The following is a 21776-nucleotide window of genomic DNA, read 5'->3' as shown; positions in this document are numbered from 1 at the left end:
ACAAATCATTTATTTCCCCCACTCTCCTCCCCTGCGTTCACCAAATTTCAAGGAAGACAGATGGCTAACAACAGCAGTAAACCTTATCAGTCCCATAAGCCTCTGCAGCCAGATACCAGATTCCTGGCCCAATCACTTACCATCAGTCTGATTTGGGGCAAGTTACTTACTGTCATTGTACCTTAGTCTGTTAAGTAGACATAATAAAAGTTCCTGCCTCATTTGGTTAATATAAGGATTAAGAGTGTAAGAGTATGTGTGTGTGTGCTTAAAATACATAGAACAATGCTTGGCACATAGTGATGGCCCTATTGATTTGTTCATTTTTAAATTAAAAGAAATGCTTAGGAAAAAACACGGTAATCTTATTGGGATACATGCTTTGCTTTTTTATATACTTCACACTCATATACAAACTTCAGGAAAGATAACCAAGGTCTGCTAATGTACAAATTTAAAAGTTTTTAACAGGAAAAGGTATTATGTATTACCTGACACTATTTATCTGAATGTAATTTGGTATGCCATACGATGCTAATTCATTTAAGTTGTGTCCGTCTCTGTGTGACCCTATGGACTGCAGCCTTCCAGGCTCCTCTGTCCATGGGACTCTCTGGGCAAGAATACTGGAGTGGGTTGCCATGCCCTCCTCCAGCGACATTTGATATATAGAAGTTATAACCATTCAAGTCTACCTTTCTTAATCTGCTTCACTACCACCTAACTCTACACCTTATTTAACATGTGGAAAGAAATCTTATGCTATAGAAAATAGCTATCATAACATTCCAATCTAAAACACGGTGACAAAAAGTGACTGAAAAACTAGTATTCTGTATGTTCTAGATATATTTGTGTGTGTGTAGACTCTTTATCAGTTTGCTAAGTAAGACTTTATAGCCAGCTGGTCCTAATTCTTTTTTACCAAGTACACAAAAGTACAAAATGTACAAATTAAGCCAACTAAGATGAACTCCTTATAAAGATAGCATTATAATGTGGATCCCATTCTCAGTTTTACTGTTTTAATGTATGTGGCTAATTCTCTCACAAAGACGATGAGTTCCTTGAAATCAAGAACAAGTAACTCATTGTTAAACTCATGGCATTGGAGAAAGAGAGGAGGTGCTCACTAAACATTTGTCAGCTGAATGAAAGCACCATAGCCAAGGGGCTTCCCAGTGGCGCTAGTGGGTGAAGAACCCGCCTGCCAATGCAGGAGATGTAAGAGACGCTGGTTTGATTCCTGGGTCGGGAAGATCCCCTGGAGGAGGGCACCGCAACCCACTCCAGTATTCTTGCCTGGAGAAGCCCATGGACAGAGGAGCCTGGTGGGCTACAGTCCATAGGGCTGCAAAGAGTAGGACAAGACTGAAGTGACTTAGCACACACTACAACCAAAGTACAGAATACAAACACCTTTCTCATTTTCTAAATTTCTAAAATACAGTCCCATTTAAAAAACAAACAAATTTAAAAGTTTAGTCACATGGTCTCGGCTCAGAGGTAAAAATCTATCTTGACAGAACAAAAATAGAATAAAAGTTTTATTTACCTTAGTAAAGTCAGTTCCTGTGCACTCAATAAATACATTTTTCGTATTTACTGTTATTTTGGAATGGTTTCCTGCAACAAACACAAAACAGTAACAACAAAGCAATCAGTTTCAGAAACAAATGTGCACTAAAGAACTCTATAAATATAAGCTGACACCTCAGAGGTAAAGAGATACACAACTTTTATTCTAATCTCCCATTATAAGCTGGAGAATAAAGATAAAATAAAAAGCAAGGTTAAAATAAAAAAGGGCTGCAGGCTGCACAAGTAAGATTCAAAAATTAAGCTCACTGCCCAGGATCACAAGCTATTAAGCAACATGGCTAAGATTTGGGCCTCGATCTGGCTCACTCCAAAGTCCACGATGAGTACTCGAGTCCAAGATATGGAGGAGGAAGTTTCCCCTTCCCGTTGTGAATCAACTGAACCCCCTTCTCACCTCCAGAAAGGCAAACATCTATGGCTTTGACATCACTAAATTTTGTAAATACATTCAAGTTGCTTCTCAACAAAAGCTTCAGAAAGAAATTAAGAGGGTAAATTTCAGTTCTTAAATTTTAACTTATAAAACAGCAGGCCAAGCAGAATTCGACTTTTAAGTTTAACAAAATGAATTACGGGCTAAAACCAAAATATCAACACCTTTTGGAAGAACAGAATCCAGAGAACTAGCACCAGAACATATTTATAAACTTAGCTTTTCCCTTCTCCAGGGGATCTTCCCAACCTCAGGATCAAACCGGGGTCTCTTGCACTGCAGGTGGATTCTTCACCAGCTGAGTCACCAAGGAAGCCCAAGAATACTGGAGTGGGTAGCCTATCCCTTCTCCAGCGGATCTTCCCCACCCAGGAATCAAACTTGGGTCTCCTGCATTGAAGGAGGATTCTTAGCAACTGAGCTATCAGGGAAGCCCTATAAGTAGGTATACATTTATGAATTATATAAAAATCACCAGTAAAATTTTGAAAAAAAATGAAAAGAACTATTACAATAAAATCCATAAAAGACCTGAGAGTCTCAGACTGAGTCTTCTGACCAAGACAATTGAGAATTCCACAGAAATGCTGAAGAGTAAGAAGGAAATAGCAAAACGCCTGTGGTACTTAAGAAATAACTCACCATTGATGATTGGAGGCATGGAAAGGACGACACCATTGCTATCATAGATAACTGGGTACAGAGGCTTATTTTCAATTATATGTAAATAATGTTTAAGTTGGTTGTCAGTCTGAAAAAAAATTAAGACAAACAAAATCAGCTTCTTATTTCTATCAGCGTAATCTCAGTTTACATACATGCCTAGCATAAAAAGAGGGGGGGACATCATAAAAATAACGAAACAGCCCCCAAAGTTTTAAATGTATGATATTTTCTAATATAAAGTAATGTCTCAGAATCTTCATACAGCCTCATCTCCTACTGAAGAGAGATGTGTTGTCTAGTTGCTAAGTCATATCTGACTCTTTTGTTGACCTCATGGACTCTGGGCCCACCAGGCTGCTCTGTCCATGGGACTTCCCAGACAAGCATACTGGAATGGGTCACCATTCCCTTCTCCAGGAGATCTTTCCAACCCAGGGATCAAACCCATGTCTCCTGCACTAGCAGGCAGATTCTTTACTACTGAGGAAAGATGAGACCACAATTATTTTTCAAGACTCAAAACAGATTTGCAGAGTAAGCCTGAATCACCTTAAGTAAAACACAAACCATACAAAACTATTTAGATAAACAGGAAAAAAATCACTTGCAAATCAGGCCAACAATAACAGCAGCTTTTCCTAAATGATACCTATCTCTTCTACTATTTGTTAAATGCAATTTAAAGTGACAACTGAATTCATTTTCACTACTGGACTCTAAAGTGCTAATCATGGGAGGCAGGCACTTTGCAACAGTGCATGCCACAGACACACATAAAATCTAGCTAAATCTTATTGTGCCTTATATTTGCATGATTTTTAATTATAACTAAATATGAATATTACAGTGCAGTAAGACCTACGTAAGTGGTTCTCAATCCTAGGTATACATTACAAACATCTGAGAGGATAAACAAAAGTAATAATAAAACTAGAGCCAGAACTCACTCTAGAGCAAATGAACCAGTATCTCTGGGTTGGAGCCCAGACACTGTTATTTTTTCAAAAGCACTCATGACATCACCCTAATTATAACTTGGTTTTGAAGGAATTTCACGATTTATGCAGAACTATTACATCAATATAAAAGGACATTTACCTTGTATATGTTCATCAGTTCACAGGCTGTATACTCTTTGCTCTTATTTAGAGGCTTGAATTTGATATCAGAAGGTTTCTTTGCGGTGTAAGTAAATGGACCTGACAAAGTGTCCAAATCATGGGTACCAATAGCAACCAAGGCTCTTTTCCTAAATGTGGAGAGGGGGAGGGAGAGAGAGAAAGAGAAAAGAGATTTGAAGATCTCAAAACTTAATACTACAGGTTCTTAAAAACTATTTGTAGACAATTCCTTAAAATAGTCTGTTACTATATGACACCTTTACAACCATTAAAAATATAAGAAATTATAAAGCTACTGAAAACACATTATTTTAGCAACTGAAATTCCTTCTACTAGTTTTCCCAAGTACTATGTTGTTATTAATAGGACATTAACATACCCTTTATCTTCTTTTTTTATCGTATTTCCCTTTATCCTATTTCCTCAAGTAAACATCAATGTTTTTATTAAGTTAGATTAAACCACCCAAAAACTCCTCTGTTTTTTGGCTTTTCTATATCCTCCTAAATTTCCTGTCACATAGCTATATTGCTTTATTAATGGAAATTAATTTTAAGAACTGAGAATTACATTTAAAACTGAATAAGGAAATTTCAAGAGCTATTAATTTCATTTGTTCTACAGCTTATCTGCAAAGGATTTAAGGTAATTTTAGGAACTTAAAGATATAAAGTAGGCAAGACAGAAACAGAAGTAGGGATATAAAATGGAGCCAGGAACAATGCCAATACTAAAATGCCAATACTAAATTAGAATCTCAAGGCCTACAGCCTTATCACAGAAGATTACAAATTTGGCTCTAAGCTTTCCAAGAGACAATCCAAAAAGAGAAACTCAAATCAGAATTTATGATATTCTTAAGAAGGCTTAAAATGTGTTTTAGACTATGTAGGTCTAAACTAAATATCAAATGGATAAAATCATTAGTTATCAAGGAATGTGTTGAGTCCACATTACATGAACTACGAAATAGCTGTGAAAATTTGTTGAAACAAATTTTGGTCAACCTCAAATTAACACAGCATTAGGGAGTGTTACTTTACTCAATGAGTTACAAGTTTATATACTAGCATCAGATGTGTGCATGCTCAGTTGAGTCCAACTCTTTGCAACCCCATGGACTGTAGCCTGCCAGGCTCCTCTGTCCATGGGATATCCCAGTCAAGAATACTGGAATGGATAGCCATTCCCTTCTCCAGGGGATCTTTCCAATCCAGGACTGAACCTGTGTCTCCTGCATCAGTAGGTGGATCTTTTACCACTGTACCACCTGAGAAGTCATATACTAGCACAGGTAGAAACATACCCATGGCCTGCAACAGAAACCACTCCTCAGAGAAAAAGAACAAAATCAAAAGCCTCTACCATAATAAGATAATTCTGTACACAATCAGAAAGCAGTGCATATGAAAACAGGGAAACACAACATACTCCCAACAAACCAACCCATAAAAATCAGTGCTAAGATGACCTGAATTTTCAAATCACCACACAGACTTTTAAAATACTACTACCACTACAAAAAAAGCTACTACAATGGTCCAGTAAGTTTAGATAAATCAACAACTGATAAACCCATGGGTAAGAAAATCCATGTTTTCTTGGATATTAATGTTGGTTTCTTAATCCGAAAACAGTATCCCAAAAATGTCACTAAATTTCAACTTCAAGCCAATCACAAAAAAATTCTGGATGGATCAGAGAGCTATGCATTTTGAAAAACAAACAGCAAACATAGGTACATATACACATACATATACACAAACAAGGAACCATAAACATTATTCAGAGAAAACATAGATGAACAATGCTTAATTAAGACTGTGGAGCAGGATATCCCTTAAGACACAAAACATAAAAGTCATATAGGAAGACTGATAAATATTGACTATATCCAAATTGTAAACTTTATACAATCAAAAGACTCCAAAAGTCAAAAGACACTGAGAGAAAAGGTCTACGACATAGGTAAAGAAAAAGGATTAATATCCCCAAAATAAAAAGATAAGAAAACTAAAGATAGAAATGAAGATTCTACTTATTATACTGGCAAAAATTTTGGTAAAGTCTTGCTGTGAAAAAGCAGCGACTGAAAGAACCAAGCCAGAAAAAGAGAAACTTCGTTAAAAAGGAACCAAAGAGATTCTACAGAGATAAACAATGAAATAACTGAAGTAAAAAGTTTGCTGGATACTTCCAGGAGTAACAGAGACTAGGTTTACTCTCTTGCCTGATACAATCACCAAAGAGGGAAGAAACATACACAGTGATTTCTAAGGCCGGCACTGGACCTCAGGCGATGAAGGATAGGAAAGAGATAAGGGAGATGAGAGATGGGAAACAGGTAAGATAAGCCCTATGACTGCCCAGCTGACTGCCTGGAGGGACTTCAAGTCACAGGGCAAGAAAAGGGGTCAGGCAGGAGCCCAGTGAACTCCCAAAGTTGAAGAGACACAGCTGAGAGCCTAGGGAGACCAAGATGGCGGCCAGAGGTCACCACAAAAAGTACTAGAGATGACAGAGCTACGCAGACAGAGAGCTCTGCGATCTGCAGAGGGACCCCCTCAAGAACTTGTTGAGTATCGATCAGTGTAAGCATGTGTGGAAACCATCCAAGGCTGGGGAAAGAACCATCCGACTCAACAGTGCTCACAGACTGAAAACCCCATTTTTCACAGGGGCCATGGATAAAGTAGGAACAAGGTCTTGCCTCAGTAGTAAGGACTAACTAGCCTTGGAGAGAACACTATATGATCAACAAAAACAAACACACACACACACAAAAGCAGAGAAAAATCAATGAAACCAAAAGCTAGTTCTGTGAAAACTGACACACAAAGATATCCACTAAAGTAACTGATAAAACTTCTAGCTACATTGATCAAAGGGGAAAGAGAGAAGACACAGGGGTAAAAGAGGTGATATTGATACAGATACTATAGCTATTAAAGGATAATAAGGGAAGATCAACAACTTTTATGCCAATAAAAGTTTACTATAAATCACTTATAATTTAAGTGAAATGATTATATCTCTCGAAAAACACAAATTAGGATTTACTGACTCTGGCATATCAGAGTATTAGGATATGATTTATACCTCCCCTTAGAAAAAGCTCATGATTTCGAGAGATACTGCATAAAACATAACTTAAAGCTCAATTAAGTAAGGAAATGCCTTCCAATTTAGATAAAAATTAGATTCTTCAGAACAGATAACAGGGCTGAAGTACTTACTAGCTGTATCAATGCTTATCAGAAATCCTCTATCTTGGTGAAACTAAATTCTTATTGTTTTGCTTAAGAGTGACATATTTGCAAGACAACAAATAAGATTGTTTTTATAAAACAACTTGGAATAAATATTATTCAGAATCTTAGAAAAAGCTTCTACCATGTACTCAAAATGTTTCAAGAAAAAGAAACTGTGTGAACTTAACCAAAGGTATTTTATTTTTTTAATATTTTTCACACCAGCAGAAAACACCCAAGGTCTCCTCCCAACCCTGTCTCCAGCCCATCCCTTACACACAAGCCTCTTTTAGTTTCCACAGTGTACCAAACTGCAATCACTGCAATTACTAAAAAATAAGAATTATTTTTTCCTTTTGTACTCAAGACATATATAACTATTAAGCATACCTTTGATTAGCGTGAGGTAACTAATGTTGCTATATTTTAGGACCACACAAAAAAACTTGGTATGTTAGCTAAAGACTGATGTTTCCTATCAGTAACTTTTATTAGGATTTTTGAAAAACTGATGTTAGTTCAAGGACTCCCACTGTCACCTTTTTTGACCTTTAGGAGTTGAGGAATTAAACTGATCTGAAGATCATCACACTAAAGGGAGCTGAATGGGAAATGATGTATAGCAATGTCAAAGACAGAATAAGAACATTCAGTTATTTAAAAATCTCAAAAAAGAAAATGTAGTTAAAAAATCTAAAAGGCACTTGCTCCTTGGAAGAAAAGTTATGACAAACCTAGATAGCACATTAAAAAGCAGAGACATTACTTTGCCATAGTCCGTATAGTCAAAGCTATGGTTTTTCCAGTAGTCATGTATGGATATGAGAAAGTGAAAGTGAAAGTTGCTCAGTAGGGTTCGACTCTTTGCGACCCCATGGACTAAACAGTCCATGGAATTCTCCGGTCCAGAATACTGGAGTGGGTAGTCTTTCCCTTCTCCAACCTAGGGATCAAACCCAGGTATCCCACATTACAGGTGGATTCTATACCAGCTGAGCCACATGGGAAGCTCACGGATATGAGAGGTGGACTATAAAGAAGCTGAACGCTGAAGAATTGATGCTTTTGGACTGTGGTGTTGGAGAAGACTCTTGAGAGTCCCTTGGACTGCAAGGAGATCCAACCAGTCCATCCTAAAGGAAATCAGTCCTGAATATTCATTGGAAGGACTGATGCTGAAGCTGAAACTCCAATACTTTGGCCACCTGATGAGAAGAGCTGACTCATCAGAAAAGACCCTCATGCTGGGAAAGATTGAAGGCAGGAGGAGAAGGGGAGGATAGAGGATGAAATGGTTGGATGGCATCACCAACTCAATGAACATGAGTTTGAGCAAACTCTGGGAGACGGTGTGGGCTGCCACTCCCTTCTCCAGGGAATCCTCCCAACTCAGAGATCAAACTGAGGTCTCTCACATTGCAGGTAGAGTCTTTACCATCTGAGCCACACAGAAGCCCCAAAATTTAAACTTACTTAAATTTAAATTTCATTAAACTTTCTTGCTATTCTCACATATTCTTATTTTAGAAATTTTTTGGAAAAAAGTCTGTAGGGGTGAGGGGAAGAAAGGAAAGAGGGGGAGAAAAGAGGCAGAGAGAAGGGAAGGTAAGGAGGAGAAAGAGGGGGAAGCAAGCAAGCAAGAAATACGTTCACAAACCTGCAAATGTTCTGATGTAATTTCTCCTGAAGTTCAATGAAGCTGTCATATCTATCTTTTGTAAACTTTATGTTTCGGAGAACCGCTGCAACAGCGTACGGGCGTATTTTAGCTGTCTGAAATTCATTTTATCATTAGAGATGGCAAATATGAAGGCTTTTCTTTGTAATAACATCTTGTAATAGAAAGTCAGCTATCACAAATTTTCATTCAATCAACAGTAAAATACAGTGGTGACAGGAGATGAAGTCACTGTCCTTACGGAATTTACATTTCAGCAAGATCTCTGAAAATTTACTGAATTACTGATTTAAAAAATTAAGCTTTCAAGTAGTTTGCTCATAGTATTTCTACCAAAACAGCCTTTCCCCAAGAGATTTTCTTTCTATATGTTATTAACATACCACAATTTAAATAATTATCTCAAAAGTATTTTAAGCAAACATTTGGATGTTATTTTCCAAAATTATTCACAGAAAACAGATGCTGTTCCCTTTCACTTTTTGGTAAAAACAAAATGACAGTTTTTCAGAGCTAGAGGCTAAATATACAATGATCAAAGAAAACTACATTTGGCAGAAGGGTCAGCTCTGTCCCAGCTTAGAGATATATACATACAAGGGATGTTTTTAAACGAAAAATAAGAATTGATCCTTATTACCTCTTCTGTGATGATCAACTTCTGGATTTCTCCTTTAGGCATTACCCGTTTATACATTGGAGTCTTTATCCTAAAATATTAAAATAAATGTGTTCATTACTAATCAGAACATTTGAAATTAATTTATTCTGTGTATAGAAAGTATACAAAATGCACAGAAGTAGGCCAACGGGTTAAAGTTACAGCAAATCAAATTTGGGCTGAGTATTTAAAAATAAAATCCTAACAAACATTCTAACATTTCTAGTCGTTTAAAAATGGGCTATGATGACTCATGGTAATGCATATTACCATCACTGGAGTCTCAGCAGAGACTAGAAAACCTTTAATTAAGCAAACTGTATGGAGGCATTTAACCATCAGCTGAGGGGCTGGATTAAACAACCTTTAAGTTTTATTCCAACCATGAGAGTTTGAACTTCTCAGAAAAACAGAGCTTCTTACAAATACAGATGGTCTGGCCCCATCTGGACCTAATGAATCAGATATTCAAGAAAAAGGCCTGGTAAATGGTACATTCTGAAAGCATAGTTCAGGTAAGTGTTATATCAGGCGAGGGTGGGAACCATTGTTTTAAGTCAGTGCTGTTCAAACCTCAAGATGCCTACAATCAACTGGTGAATTTGTTAAAGCATATGTTCTGACTCAAGAGGTCTTGGGTAGAAGCAGATTTTGCAGTTCTAACAGGCTCCCAGGTGTTACAGATGTTGGTCCTTGGTCCACACTTTGGATAGCAAAAGTTTTAAGTCATTTTCCTAATTTTCTCTCATCATAAAAATCATATGAGGTGCCTGTTAAATTCCTATCAGACAGGTTTGGGAAACACAATGTAAAGAAACTATCCCTGACCCTAAAATAGAAACATCTGGACTTCCCTGGTGGTATACTGCATAAGAATCTGCCTGCCAATGCAAGGGGACATGGGTTCGATCCCTGATCTGGGAAGATTCCACATGCCTCAATGCGATTCAGCCATGGGCCACAACTTCTGAGCATACATGTGCAACTACTGAAGCCGTATGCCTGTGCTCTGCAACAAGAGATGGTGGCGGTGGTTTAGTCGCTAAGTCCTGTCTGACTCTTGCAACCCAAGAACTGCAGCCCACCGGGCTCCTCTGTCCATGGGATTTCCCAGATAAGAATATTGGAATGGGCTGCCATTTCCTTCTCCAGGATATCTTCCCGACCCAAAGATCAAACCCACATCTCATGAAAAGCCACCACAAAGAGAAGCCCACATACCACAACTAGAGAGTAGACCCCACTCTCCGTATCTAGAGGAAAGCCTGTGGACAGCAACGAAGACCCAAAGCAACCAAAGAATAAAAAGCAAAACATCTGATTGTCATGCAGAGAAGTAACTGGGTCAACCCTCAAATTTTAACCACCTTACTAACCAAATGCCTTATTATCATCCTTTCACCAACACCAGTCTCTTGCCTGACGGCCTCACAGTTTCAAAGTCTAGCCTATCAGCCTGAGGCTCAAATTCTTTTGCATCTGACAAGATAATGGGTTAAGTAATCAAAAAATAATTTTTTTTTCCATGTCCATTATTTATTTATTTTAATTGGAGGCTAATTACTTTACAATATTGTGGTGGTTTTTGACATACATTCACATGAAATCAGCCATGGGTGTACATGTGTTCCCCATCCCGACCCTCCCTCCCACCTCCCTCCCCATCCCATCCCTCACGGTTATCCCACTGCACCAGCCCTGAGCGCCCTGCCTCATGCATCGAACCTGGAGTGGCAATCTATTTCACATATGATAATATACATGTTTCAGTGTTATTCTCTCAAATCATCCTGCCCTCACCTTCTCCCACAGAGTCCAACAGTCTATTCTTTATAATTATTTTTGATAGCTTTACTGTTTCACCTCTTTTTCACTTTACATATTCATCATTTTCTATATGTATTACAGTAAGAGTTGGAAGGGGAATTGAAAATATTCATTATAAATTACAAGACTGAAACTAGAGAAGTCAATTAACTTGCCCACAGCTGTCATGAGATCTTCAGTTTTCCAGTCAGGAGGCTCCATTTCTGAGCGTCCTCAGAATTCTTAAGAAAACAGCATATAAAGTTGTACCCTTCTGCTTTTCTCCCAACCTTTAACCAACCCCATGAACTATCTATTCCAACTGGATTACTGAAGGAACTCACATGAACCCACTAAACAGTTGTTAAAGAAGTCACAAAATCATTAACCATTCCAGTTTTAAAATATTCTCCCCAAATGAAAGACTATGACTCTTTTTTTCAATCTTCAAATGGCTACATATACAGGCTCCAGTCAGCTCTCCATGCAGACCCAAAGCAGTAGATCTGTCCAACCAACTTTTTTTCCAGAAACTTAAACAGGGTTGTTGATGATGACAGGCAAAGAGAAAAGAAATCCCACTTAGCCACGGGTTTAATGAATATACTCCCTTACCTTTCTTTGAAGACTTGAAGTCCTCGAACCAATCCTTCCAGACACAGCAGATCATATCTATTGGCAGGGACGTCGATTTTGTAGAGAACAATATCAGAGGCCCCATGGGCCTTTTCATTACCTTGTTCCTTACTTATAATTTCCTTTTCAGATGTCTAAAACAAACCCAAAAATTAAAATAAAACTAAATACATCTAAATTTTTTCCAAAAAAGGCTTTATCAGTCTTATAAAGAAGTAACTACATTATTCATGCTCTTTCCAGAGCAGCAGAAAGCTGTCTAAAGCAAGGCGTAGGCTAAATTTGCCTACTACTTGGTTTTGTAAATAAAGTTCTACTGCAACACTGTCAGGCATATTCATTTACATTTCAACTGTTATTTCCATACTGCAACAGCTGAGTTGTGACAGAGACTCTATATAGCTTTCAAAAGCTTGCTATTTGGCAGAAAAAGTTTGCCCATCCTGGATCTAAAAGAAAATGAAAATACCAAAGAGAACACAGAGCAGCAATAACGAAAGTGTCAATGAGACAAAGTAAAGGAAATTCACCAAATGAAAGCTATGTTGGGAATTCCCTGGTGGTCCAGAGGTTAGGACACCACACTTCCACTGCTGAGGGCCTGGGTTCAATCCCCGGTCAGGGAACTAAGACCCCACAAGCCAAGAAACGTGGCCAGAAAAGGAGAGAGAGAGAGAGAAAAAAGAAAAAAAAATTAAAAGATATGCAACTTTTTATAAGATAATGACTCTGAAAGCTAAATCCTATGGGCACCCAAGACTAGAAGCAACATGAAAATGAGAATACTATAAAAGCAAAGAAAAACATTTGAAGAGATCGTCAGAAGCTGCGGTGTAAATCAGAAGGGATTATAGGTGCATAGTCCATGGGGTCGCAAAGAGTTGGACACGACTGAGTGACTTTCACTACTCACTCCTCACTCACAGGTACAATGGGAAGCGGTCTAAAGACAATAAAGGGTACAAAGCAGCAAGAGCAAAAACAAACGAGGGAGAAAGGAGAAGAAATACCACTGGAATAAATTCAGTGCAGAAGTAAAAAGCTTAGAATATCTCAATCACCACACTGTAGCGATTTTCTTAAAAACCATTGCCAAGAAGTTAAATTCTGTTCGCTACATTTACCATGGCAGGAAACGGTCTATATACTTATTTCCAACCAAATTCCTTAGAAGTCATACTCTGTGACTGTTACCCACTAGTTATCCCCACTTAACTGGAACTCCTGCTATTTCTATCACAAATCAGCTGCTAAAATAACTAATGGACTCCTATCAAAATATGTGATGTATCTTGTTTTACATGGGGCTCTCCCACTGCCACAAGATGAGCAGTTCAAATTATTTCCCAAAGAAGTATAATCTACACTTGTATAGCATGCTGAAGAATTCACTTTCCTCAATGAGCACGATGCACCTGAGTCACACCTGAGGAATCAGAGTCCACAGGAGGTTGGAAGCACCCAGGGCTCACAGTGCTTTTTGACTATGGGCTCCAAGGAACACCTTCACGGGCCATCTCAAACTCAGGAGGCATACTGTGAAAATCAGGCAAAATTTTAACATAAAATAAAAAAAGAATGTTGATGTATGGCAGAAATCAACACAATATTGTAAAACAATTATCCTTCAAGTAAAAAATTTAAAAAAAAAACAAGAAAATTTTAAAAAAGGGGAAAAAGAGGAAGGGGAAGAAGAGAGGGCAGGAGAGGAAGAGGAGAAAAGAAATGGAGGAGGGACAGGGGAGGATATGAGAAGAGACAGGAGAAATCAGAATTTAAACTGAGTTCCATCAAAGGGGTCAACAAAATTGCTAATGTTTTAGTGAAGAAAGATGGTGCTGGATTTCAGGCAGGACCCATAAAAAGAAGGAGAGAAAATGTAACTAGAGATCCTTTGCAAAAAAGACACAGCTGCCTAAGCCTTCTAGCATTTTCAGTATCTCAGTTCATACAAAGATCACAGGTGATGACTGGGTTTATCAATGCTAACAAAAATGTTATGGAAATCAATAACCACAGAAATTTCAGAGCCAGAGGGATCTATGAAAAGCGAAAGTTAAAGTGTTAGTCCCTCAGACGTGTCTACCTCTTTGAGACCCCATGGACTGTAGCCTGCCAGGCTCCTCTGTCCATGGGCTTCTCCAGGCAAGGATACAGGAGTGGGTTGCCATTTCCTTCTCCAGGTCAGGGGATCTTCCTGACCCAGGGATTGAACCTGGGTCTCCTGCATTGCAGGCAGACTCTTTACTATCTGGGCCACCAGGGAAGCCCAGAGGGATCTATAGGGATCCCTGAAAGGATCATACATGTAAACTCCTTATTTCACAGATGAAAAATAGGCTCAGAGAGGCAATGTAATGTCCATGATTCCACGGCTGGTATTCTGATCTTCAGTCTAATGCTTAGATCTTATAAAGCCTCAAACATAATTTTGAGTTCTAATAAAATTAGTAATAATTTAATATATACTATAGAAATCTCAGCTGACTTCTCAAGCATACAGATGCTCATTAACACCAAAAAAGTTATTTTGTAACATTAGTAAAGAAGCAGCAGGAAAAATAAGGCAAGACAATACAGGTTTTTGTTGGTTTGAAGGTTTTTTTTTTAATCTTATAGTGTTATTATACACTGAACAGATTAAGAAGGCTTGGGGGAAAAATAACACTAATTACCAGAGAAATATTAAGCCGTCTTTTTAGTTACAAGTACAGTGTCTCTAATACATAATCAATACTAGTTATCTATTTGGTAAATAAAGCTAATTTATAAATGTTTTAATCATTGTACAATGAAAAGACCAGGAAAATGTTTCAAAATCATTTTTACAAGCAATTCTTCAAAAGGCAGGAGATCATTTTACAAGATCAATGTACAGAGTAATAAATGAAGAATGAATTAACACTGGAACAGGCACGGGAGGAAGGTCCAATGGGGCTCAGAGGAAATGGAGGAGGAGGAGCCAGAGGCCAAGGAGACAGCAACTCTGGCTGAAGCTCAGTTTCCATTGCTCCCAGATCCCTTCCTGATGATTTGAGGGGACAGGATCCAAATAAAGGCATGAACCCCCTTGGAGATTTTACATAAAGCAACACTCTTAGAATCAGAGCTTAGCCTCGTAACACAGAGAACGCAGAAACCACCAGGGCCCACAAATGTTTCCTCTTAGTCTAACTGTAAGGAAACAAAGATAAAATGTAATGAACTTAGACAAAGAATATTAAAGAAATATCTAATACATACAATTTCATCAAGTTCCAGTCCAAATTCAAAACACAGTTCATCAAATTCTTCATCAGCTAGGGAAAAAAAAGAGATTACAAATTTTAATCTGTTCAGTACAAATGCAAATAGCACATAAATACTACATCTTTTTGACTGTCTTACACCGAGCATATAAGATATCAGGCATCTGATATCACCACTTAAAAACAAAAAAAGGTTGACCAAAAACAATTTTTAAAGAAAGAAAAACAAAACTAGTAAATAAAGGGCTGATTCACTTAATTAATATCAGCTATAAAATCAGATTACCTGATTATAAGCACTGGGGAGCTTACATTTACTTGGAAGAAAAACAATCTGCAAGCAGGGATCTAAAGCAAAGTGGGTCCAGATCACAGATCCAACACAATGGAATCATGTCATATAAACCCTATCATTTCAAATTCTCTGAGGTGGCCTGACAGCTGGCTTTGGAGCCAGCTCAATCCGAGTTCAATTTCTGACTGTTCCACTAGTCCTGAGAGCTTTGCACCTTATGGAAACTTTCTGATTCCTATGCCTCATAAAGTAGTATTTTACAGCCATGCATGCAACTGTTGGAAAGATTTAAATGAGTTCATGCAGATAATGGGCTTCTCCTAGTGTCCTGAAACACAGTAGGTCTGCAATAATTAATAGTTCTCTTCCTTACTTTTAAATTATATCTTACTTTGTTTTGCTACCTGATACATAGCACTGTCAGGGTTTTCATGTTACGAAGAATGGAACACAAACCATCATTACCAGTATATTCTGGTGTTAAGCTGGTCTTAAGATTTCTGATCCTGACATTGAACTTCAATTCAAGTTAACATTTATTGAGCACCTCCTATGAGTTGGCACTATATTAGGTGCCAGGGCTATAAAGATAAATAAAACACAATTCCTGCCATAGCTACTCCCTACTCCAGTAAACAAACCAGATATGTAAATACAGATATGTTAAGTGCAAGGTACAGAGTTGGCACAAAGGAAGTCATCAACTGAGGGTCAGTAAAGACTTCACAGAAAGGAGTCCATTAGGCAGGGACCGTGGGGAGTGAGACAGCAGCATGAGAAATCTGGCAAGTTCCACATGAATGCTGCAGGAAGCTCATGTCAGGAAGAGATATGATGGAAGAAGTAGAGAGAAGTCAGCTCCTGAGGCCAAGGGATTTGCCCTCCGTCCTGCCTGAGGCGACGGGGAGTTACACTCCAGGACGTCCAGCTGGGCAACAGCATGCCCAAACTTTTTGGCACCAGGGACCAGTTTTGTAGAAGACAAGTTTTCCACAGACCTAGGGGGATGATTCAAGCACATTATGTTTATCGTGCACTTTATTTCTCTTTTTACTACATCAGCACCACCTCAGAAAATCAGACATTAGATCCCAGAGGTTCGGGACCCCTGCTTTAAAGAACGGTGGCAGGGGACTTCCTTGGCATCCCCAGTGGTTAAGACTGCGAGCCCAATGCAGGGGACGCAGGTTCAATCCCTGGTCAAGGAACTAAGACCCCATGTGTTGCATGGTGCAGCCAAAAATAAAAAAAAATGGTGGCAGGGTGGCAGACGAACTGGAGCAGAGAATCTACTGCAAACAAGTGAGACAGTGAGGAATTCATTAAAGCAGCAGCAGTGAGTGTGAGGGAGAAGGAAGAATGTGAGAAATGTGGAAGGTAGAACCTGTAAGGCTCAAAGGCTGACTGGGAGGTGGGAAGAGTGAGTGAGCAGGAGGCGCCTAGGATGGCTCCCAGGTCCCTGCTGGGGGTGAACGTGTAGGTGGGGGGTATCATTAACTAGGGCAGGAGGTAACAGAAGCCCCCAACAAGCCCTCTTCCTGGTGCTCACGCCCTGTTAACTGAGGTCTCAAAAGACCACATGAATGAACCTGGAAGCATACTGTCCAAGCCCAGCCAAGCTTTGAGATGACTGCACACCCAGCTGACAGCATGCCTGCTACCTGATGGGAGACCCACGGCCAGCTCTCTCTGCTCCTCCCTCGATTCCTCTCTCAGAAACTCTGCGAAATAATGACTTCGGTCCCTGGAAGTGGACAAAATGCGGGAAAGGCTCTGGAGTCAGGAGGTGGGCTTTGACAGCGTAAACAAAACCTCAAGTGCCTGGCAAAGCTGTTATTTGAAGCCTCAGTCTCTGACAAGGAGGCAGGTAAGGATAGAAGGAAAGTGAGGAAGTGTTACTAGAAACTGACAGACCGGCATCCTTTTTATGTAGAGGCAAAGCTTAGCAACACTGTTGCTGAAGAAAATGTACCCGCTCAACAGGGTGATGTTAACCAAGTTTTCCATCCAGTGCTGACACAGTGGTTTATAATGTGAGAGAAGAAATGAAGACTAGGAAACAAAAAGGAGCCGGGACTGGATGGTTTTAAAAATTCTCAGTCTCCCCAGATGTAACAAATGCTAAGATTAAAAAATGACTTCTGAGCAAAGAGCAAATCCAGAGCATTGCCAGGGAGACATGAGCCAAAGATGAAATCAAGAGTGTGACTGTAAACTCTTGAGACTCAGCAAAATCAAAAACACTGTTCACTCAGACAAAAGGCACGATGGATCAAGAAATGAAGGATGTACCTCACAAATTTATTCAGTCACCCAACTGAGTTTAAATAAGAGCACTGTGTCAGCAGAAGCCCAAGGTACAAAACAGCTTATTTCAGAGATTTGTGGGTGGTGTGGCTTTTGACCAAGGAAGTGGAAACCAACAAAATTGACTGAACATCCAGTTTTTTTTGTTTTTGTTTTTTTTAAAGAAATACATATGCACAAACATTGCAAGCTGGAGCTAAAAGGGACAGAGATGGGAAGAAATAAATACCCAAAAATCTGTTAGTGGGAAGAAGACTGAGAAAACCAATTAGCTGTAAAGAGTACTTCACCAAAAAATAAAGTAACAAGCATCACTCAGAGGGTAGAACCAAGAGACTAGAGGGTAGGGCAGAACCAAGGACAAAGATCCTAGGCCTGAAGTTCTAATTAAGAATCTCCAAGATTTACCAGCTCAATTTCAGAACTACCAGGGACCAGTAACTCCTTTATGTCTCCCATCTTTCTCTTTTGAAGAACAATGTCCCAGGCCTATCTTACCAGTTTATGTTAGGTGCAGGTGGAGCAGATAACCTGTCTCTTTAGTCTCTCGGATCAAGAGTAATTATACTCGAGGAGCTGTACTTAGGGAGCTACACTGAAGAGCCTTGTCTGCAACTGGACCTGATTTAGATGAAGAGACTGGATTCTGAGCTGCTGCTGTAAAGTGATGACACTTCTTGGGGGCTCTGGGAGGCAGTGTATGTTGCATGTGGGAGGAACATGAATCACTGGGGGCCACAGACAGACGGTGCTAGTCCGTTCTCAAGTTCGCCTGCAAGAAGCCTTGCCTCTGGTCTTCTGGTACCAACATCCTTTGCAGTCTCCACCTGCACAGTGCCAGAATTGGTCTCTGTGACCCAGAGAATATGGCCAGGGATGGTACATCACTTCTGATACGTTAGGAAAAACTATGGCTTCTATTGTGAGCTCTCTCTTGACTATCTGCTCTCCTGGACCTCTCACTCTGGGACAAACGAGTCACCATGTTGCAAGCAGTCCTATGGAGAGGTCAAGGTGGGAAGCACTGAAATCTCTGACCAAAACTCAGCAAGGAACTGCTGTCTGCCAACAAGCACTTGAGTGAACTTGGAATTAAGACTCTCCAGCCCATTAGACCTTGAGATGAGTATAGACCTGACACCTTTACTACAACCAGGTGAAAGTCAGAGCCAGTCAGCTAAGTCACTCCCCAATCCTTGAGCCTCAGAAACACATACCAAATGACTACTGTTTTAAGGTGCTAAATTTGAGGATTATCTATAGATAACTAAATGGTTACTGACCAAATTGTATGGAATCATTAAAATATACTGAATCCTTTATTGAGTCCTAATTATCATACAATTTGTTTTATTCCTTTCAGCTGTATTTCACTGCTTAAACGAAAGGAAGAACCAACAATAAAATCATGATTAATGAGTCCCTCTAACAAAATGACACCCCTAAGTAACTACATCTTTGGGGTTCATATGATATACAGAAGTGGCTCTAGCAGCATTGCCAGCAATTACACCAAGGCAGGACAGGACCAGAATTGAAGAGCAGTGAAAACAAATCAGTTAACAAGAAAACGAGTGGCAAGAGGAAAACATCTGAACAGAAAGGTGATAAAAAAAGATGGACTAAGGAGACAAAACTGCCACAGAAGAGCAAAACAAATAGAATAAAAGCAGCTTGAGGGCTTCCCTGATGGCTCAGCAGTACAGAATCCGACCTTAATCTAATAAACATTTAAAAGATTGAGAACACGTGAAATACAAAATAATAATGAGCATTATTTCTGACCTGTCTGAAGTACACCAACATTAATCTTCCTAGTGAAAATTTAATAAGCCAGCAGTTGACACATATTTATGAATAATCAAGTTTACCTGATGTCTCTCAGTATGAAAAAAAGGGAAAGAGCAGCTAGAGAATAAAACATCAGATGATGGTAAATAGGCTATAAATCTTACCATTTTTTAAAACCTAGATTATTTCTCACTTTCCCAGATACGGATATCCAAGCGGGAATTTACCACAGTTGTCCTGAACAAATCTTGCTACATACCACCTTGTGTAATTCAGATATATGGTAAACAATTACTGAGAATATGGTTTAGAAAGATGGGTGGGCAAGAAATATGAAAAAGCACAGCATGAAATGAAAAGTAAAGCGTAGAGAATAAGAGCCCCGTTTAGAGGACAAGAGCATTACATCTATTTTTAGGGACTTGGGGCAAAACACTGGGCTTTCCAGGTGGCTCAGTGGCTTAATGCAGGAGACTCAGGTTTGATCTCTGGGTGGGGAAGATCCCCTGGAGAAGGAAATGGCAATCCACTCCAGCATTCTCGCTGAGGAAATCCTATGGACAGAGCAATCTGGAGGGCTACAATCCATGGGGAGGCAAAAGAGTCAGATACGACTTAGCGACTAAACAACAACAAGAAGGACAAAAGACTAGGGAGAATAACACGTTAAGAATACAGGTGACTCTTGAAGGAAGCAGGGATGGGGTTCGGATCCCTCCACCAGGTCTGAAATCTCTGTATAACTTACAGTTGGCCCTCCTCCGTTCTGCAAGGGAGGATTCAACAACCACAAATTAGGGAGAACCTCAGTATTTACCGCTGAAAATAAAACCTTCTACAAGTGGACCCGCTACCTGCACACAGCATCTAAAAGTACACCTGAAGAGCTTTTAGTTTTTAAAAGCTAACTTTATTTCCTCAGTAGTATCTTATTGTAGGGAGCGGTACCTGAGGGGGTTGCTATATTCAGCCCTTGAACTAAAAGCAGCTCTCACAAACCAATCATCACACTCGTTACACAAGCCGGTCTAACATTGGGCACAGCAGATGTCACTTCAACTGCTACATGTATAGGATAATTGGTAAGTGTACTTCATATTTCTCCCCCCCCCCTTTTTTTTCAGTGGTAGTGTTTTTTAAAACTGAAGAGATGAAGGGCAGCCTGAAGACTAGGGCCACCAAGTCGACTCCTCGTCAGTCGGGGCTCAGCCCACATGTTACTACCTAATTAACGTTTTCCTAAACACATTATCTTTTTTGTTTCCCTGCTAGCATTTAACATTATCCGAACCGACATCAATTACTTAGCTGGTTTTATCATCTGCCCCTTTCGTCAGAATGCGAACGTGACAGACCTTAGGCGCCCTGTGCTCCGCTGTATTCCCAAAAGGCCAAGAACAGTGCCTGGCACATAACCGGCGTTAGGTTAACGTGAATAAAAATAAAACTAGAAAGAAAAGCTGTCCCCCCTGCTCCTGCTCACAAACGGAGTTCCCAGAGCGCTCTTCTTGCACTCCACTGGCTACACTTGGGATGCCATCCGGAGCTTCATTCCTGTTCTACCCCCTGGCATCAGGTACGCTTGAGGCGCTCCGTAAGAGATCCCTGAATGAATGATACTGCGAGCCCAGCACGTACGGGTGCTGCCCTGACACCCGCGGCAAACTCTCTTCCCAGAAACTACAGCCGCGGTCGGCCTACTCTAGCTGGACCCCGAACGCCTGAGGCCAAAACCTGCGCGCAGCATAAACGAGGCCACGATGCCTTTTTGCAAGAGGGTCCCAGCCTCCGAGGAGGCGCAGAGCACAGGCTACCGAGCGCGCACTCACTGTAGGTCCGGCCCAGGGCTCGGAAGAGCAGATCTCGCTTCACGCTGACAGTCGGCATGGCGAGTCCGGCCCACTGCGCCTGCGCGGAGCGCGGGCCCAGGCTCGGCGACCGGGCTGGGTGTAGGACCCGACCCTTCCGTGCGGGCTGTCTTGAATATTGCCAGTCTGATTCTCACAGTTCCGCCTCTCGATTTTCATTTGAAAGCAGGTGAGTTGCCACCATGAAGCTCATTAAATCTAATTCGTTGGTAGAATAAACTGGAGGCCGAAAAAGGTGACATACTTGGATAGAATGGGCGAGGGTTTGATAGGCAGTGAGAACAGCCCGCGAAGGTCCTTACGCCTCCGACACTTTACGGAAGGAGGGCGGCCGGCTAGGTGGGCGGGGCGAAGGGGGGGCGAGTGCGTGGAGGAGGCGGGACCTAGAGATGGAGACGCCTCCTGGGAGGGA

At 40.2% G+C, this 21776-nt stretch overlaps 1 protein-coding gene and 1 non-coding gene across 2 annotated transcripts in view; one reads left to right on the top strand and one right to left on the bottom strand.

The window, feature by feature from the left end:
• Positions 1 to 21479, bottom strand: part of FARSB (phenylalanyl-tRNA synthetase subunit beta) — a 69649-nt gene extending 48170 nt beyond the window's left edge. Inside the window, exons 1-8 of the mRNA XM_061148644.1 lie at positions 21326 to 21479; positions 15099 to 15154; positions 11835 to 11989; positions 9393 to 9462; positions 8732 to 8847; positions 3800 to 3950; positions 2678 to 2786; positions 1556 to 1626 (exon numbers count right to left, since the gene is read on the bottom strand). Coding sequence (XP_061004627.1) covers positions 1556 to 1626; positions 2678 to 2786; positions 3800 to 3950; positions 8732 to 8847; positions 9393 to 9462; positions 11835 to 11989; positions 15099 to 15154; positions 21326 to 21383 — 786 coding nt within the window. The 5' untranslated portion in view covers positions 21384 to 21479. The remainder of the gene's footprint in view (positions 1 to 1555; positions 1627 to 2677; positions 2787 to 3799; positions 3951 to 8731; positions 8848 to 9392; positions 9463 to 11834; positions 11990 to 15098; positions 15155 to 21325) is intronic.
• TRNAG-UCC (transfer RNA glycine (anticodon UCC)) lies at positions 12409 to 12481 on the top strand. The gene has a single exon. It is a non-coding gene; the product is annotated as a tRNA-Gly (tRNA).
• Positions 21480 to 21776: the final 297 nt, after the last annotated feature.

Source organism: Dama dama, chromosome 8 (assembly GCF_033118175.1).
Source record: "Dama dama isolate Ldn47 chromosome 8, ASM3311817v1, whole genome shotgun sequence".
Lineage (NCBI taxonomy): Eukaryota > Metazoa > Chordata > Mammalia > Artiodactyla > Cervidae > Dama > Dama dama.
The sequence above is the reverse complement of the archived record's forward strand: the minus strand, read 5'-3'. Positions and strand labels throughout refer to the sequence as shown.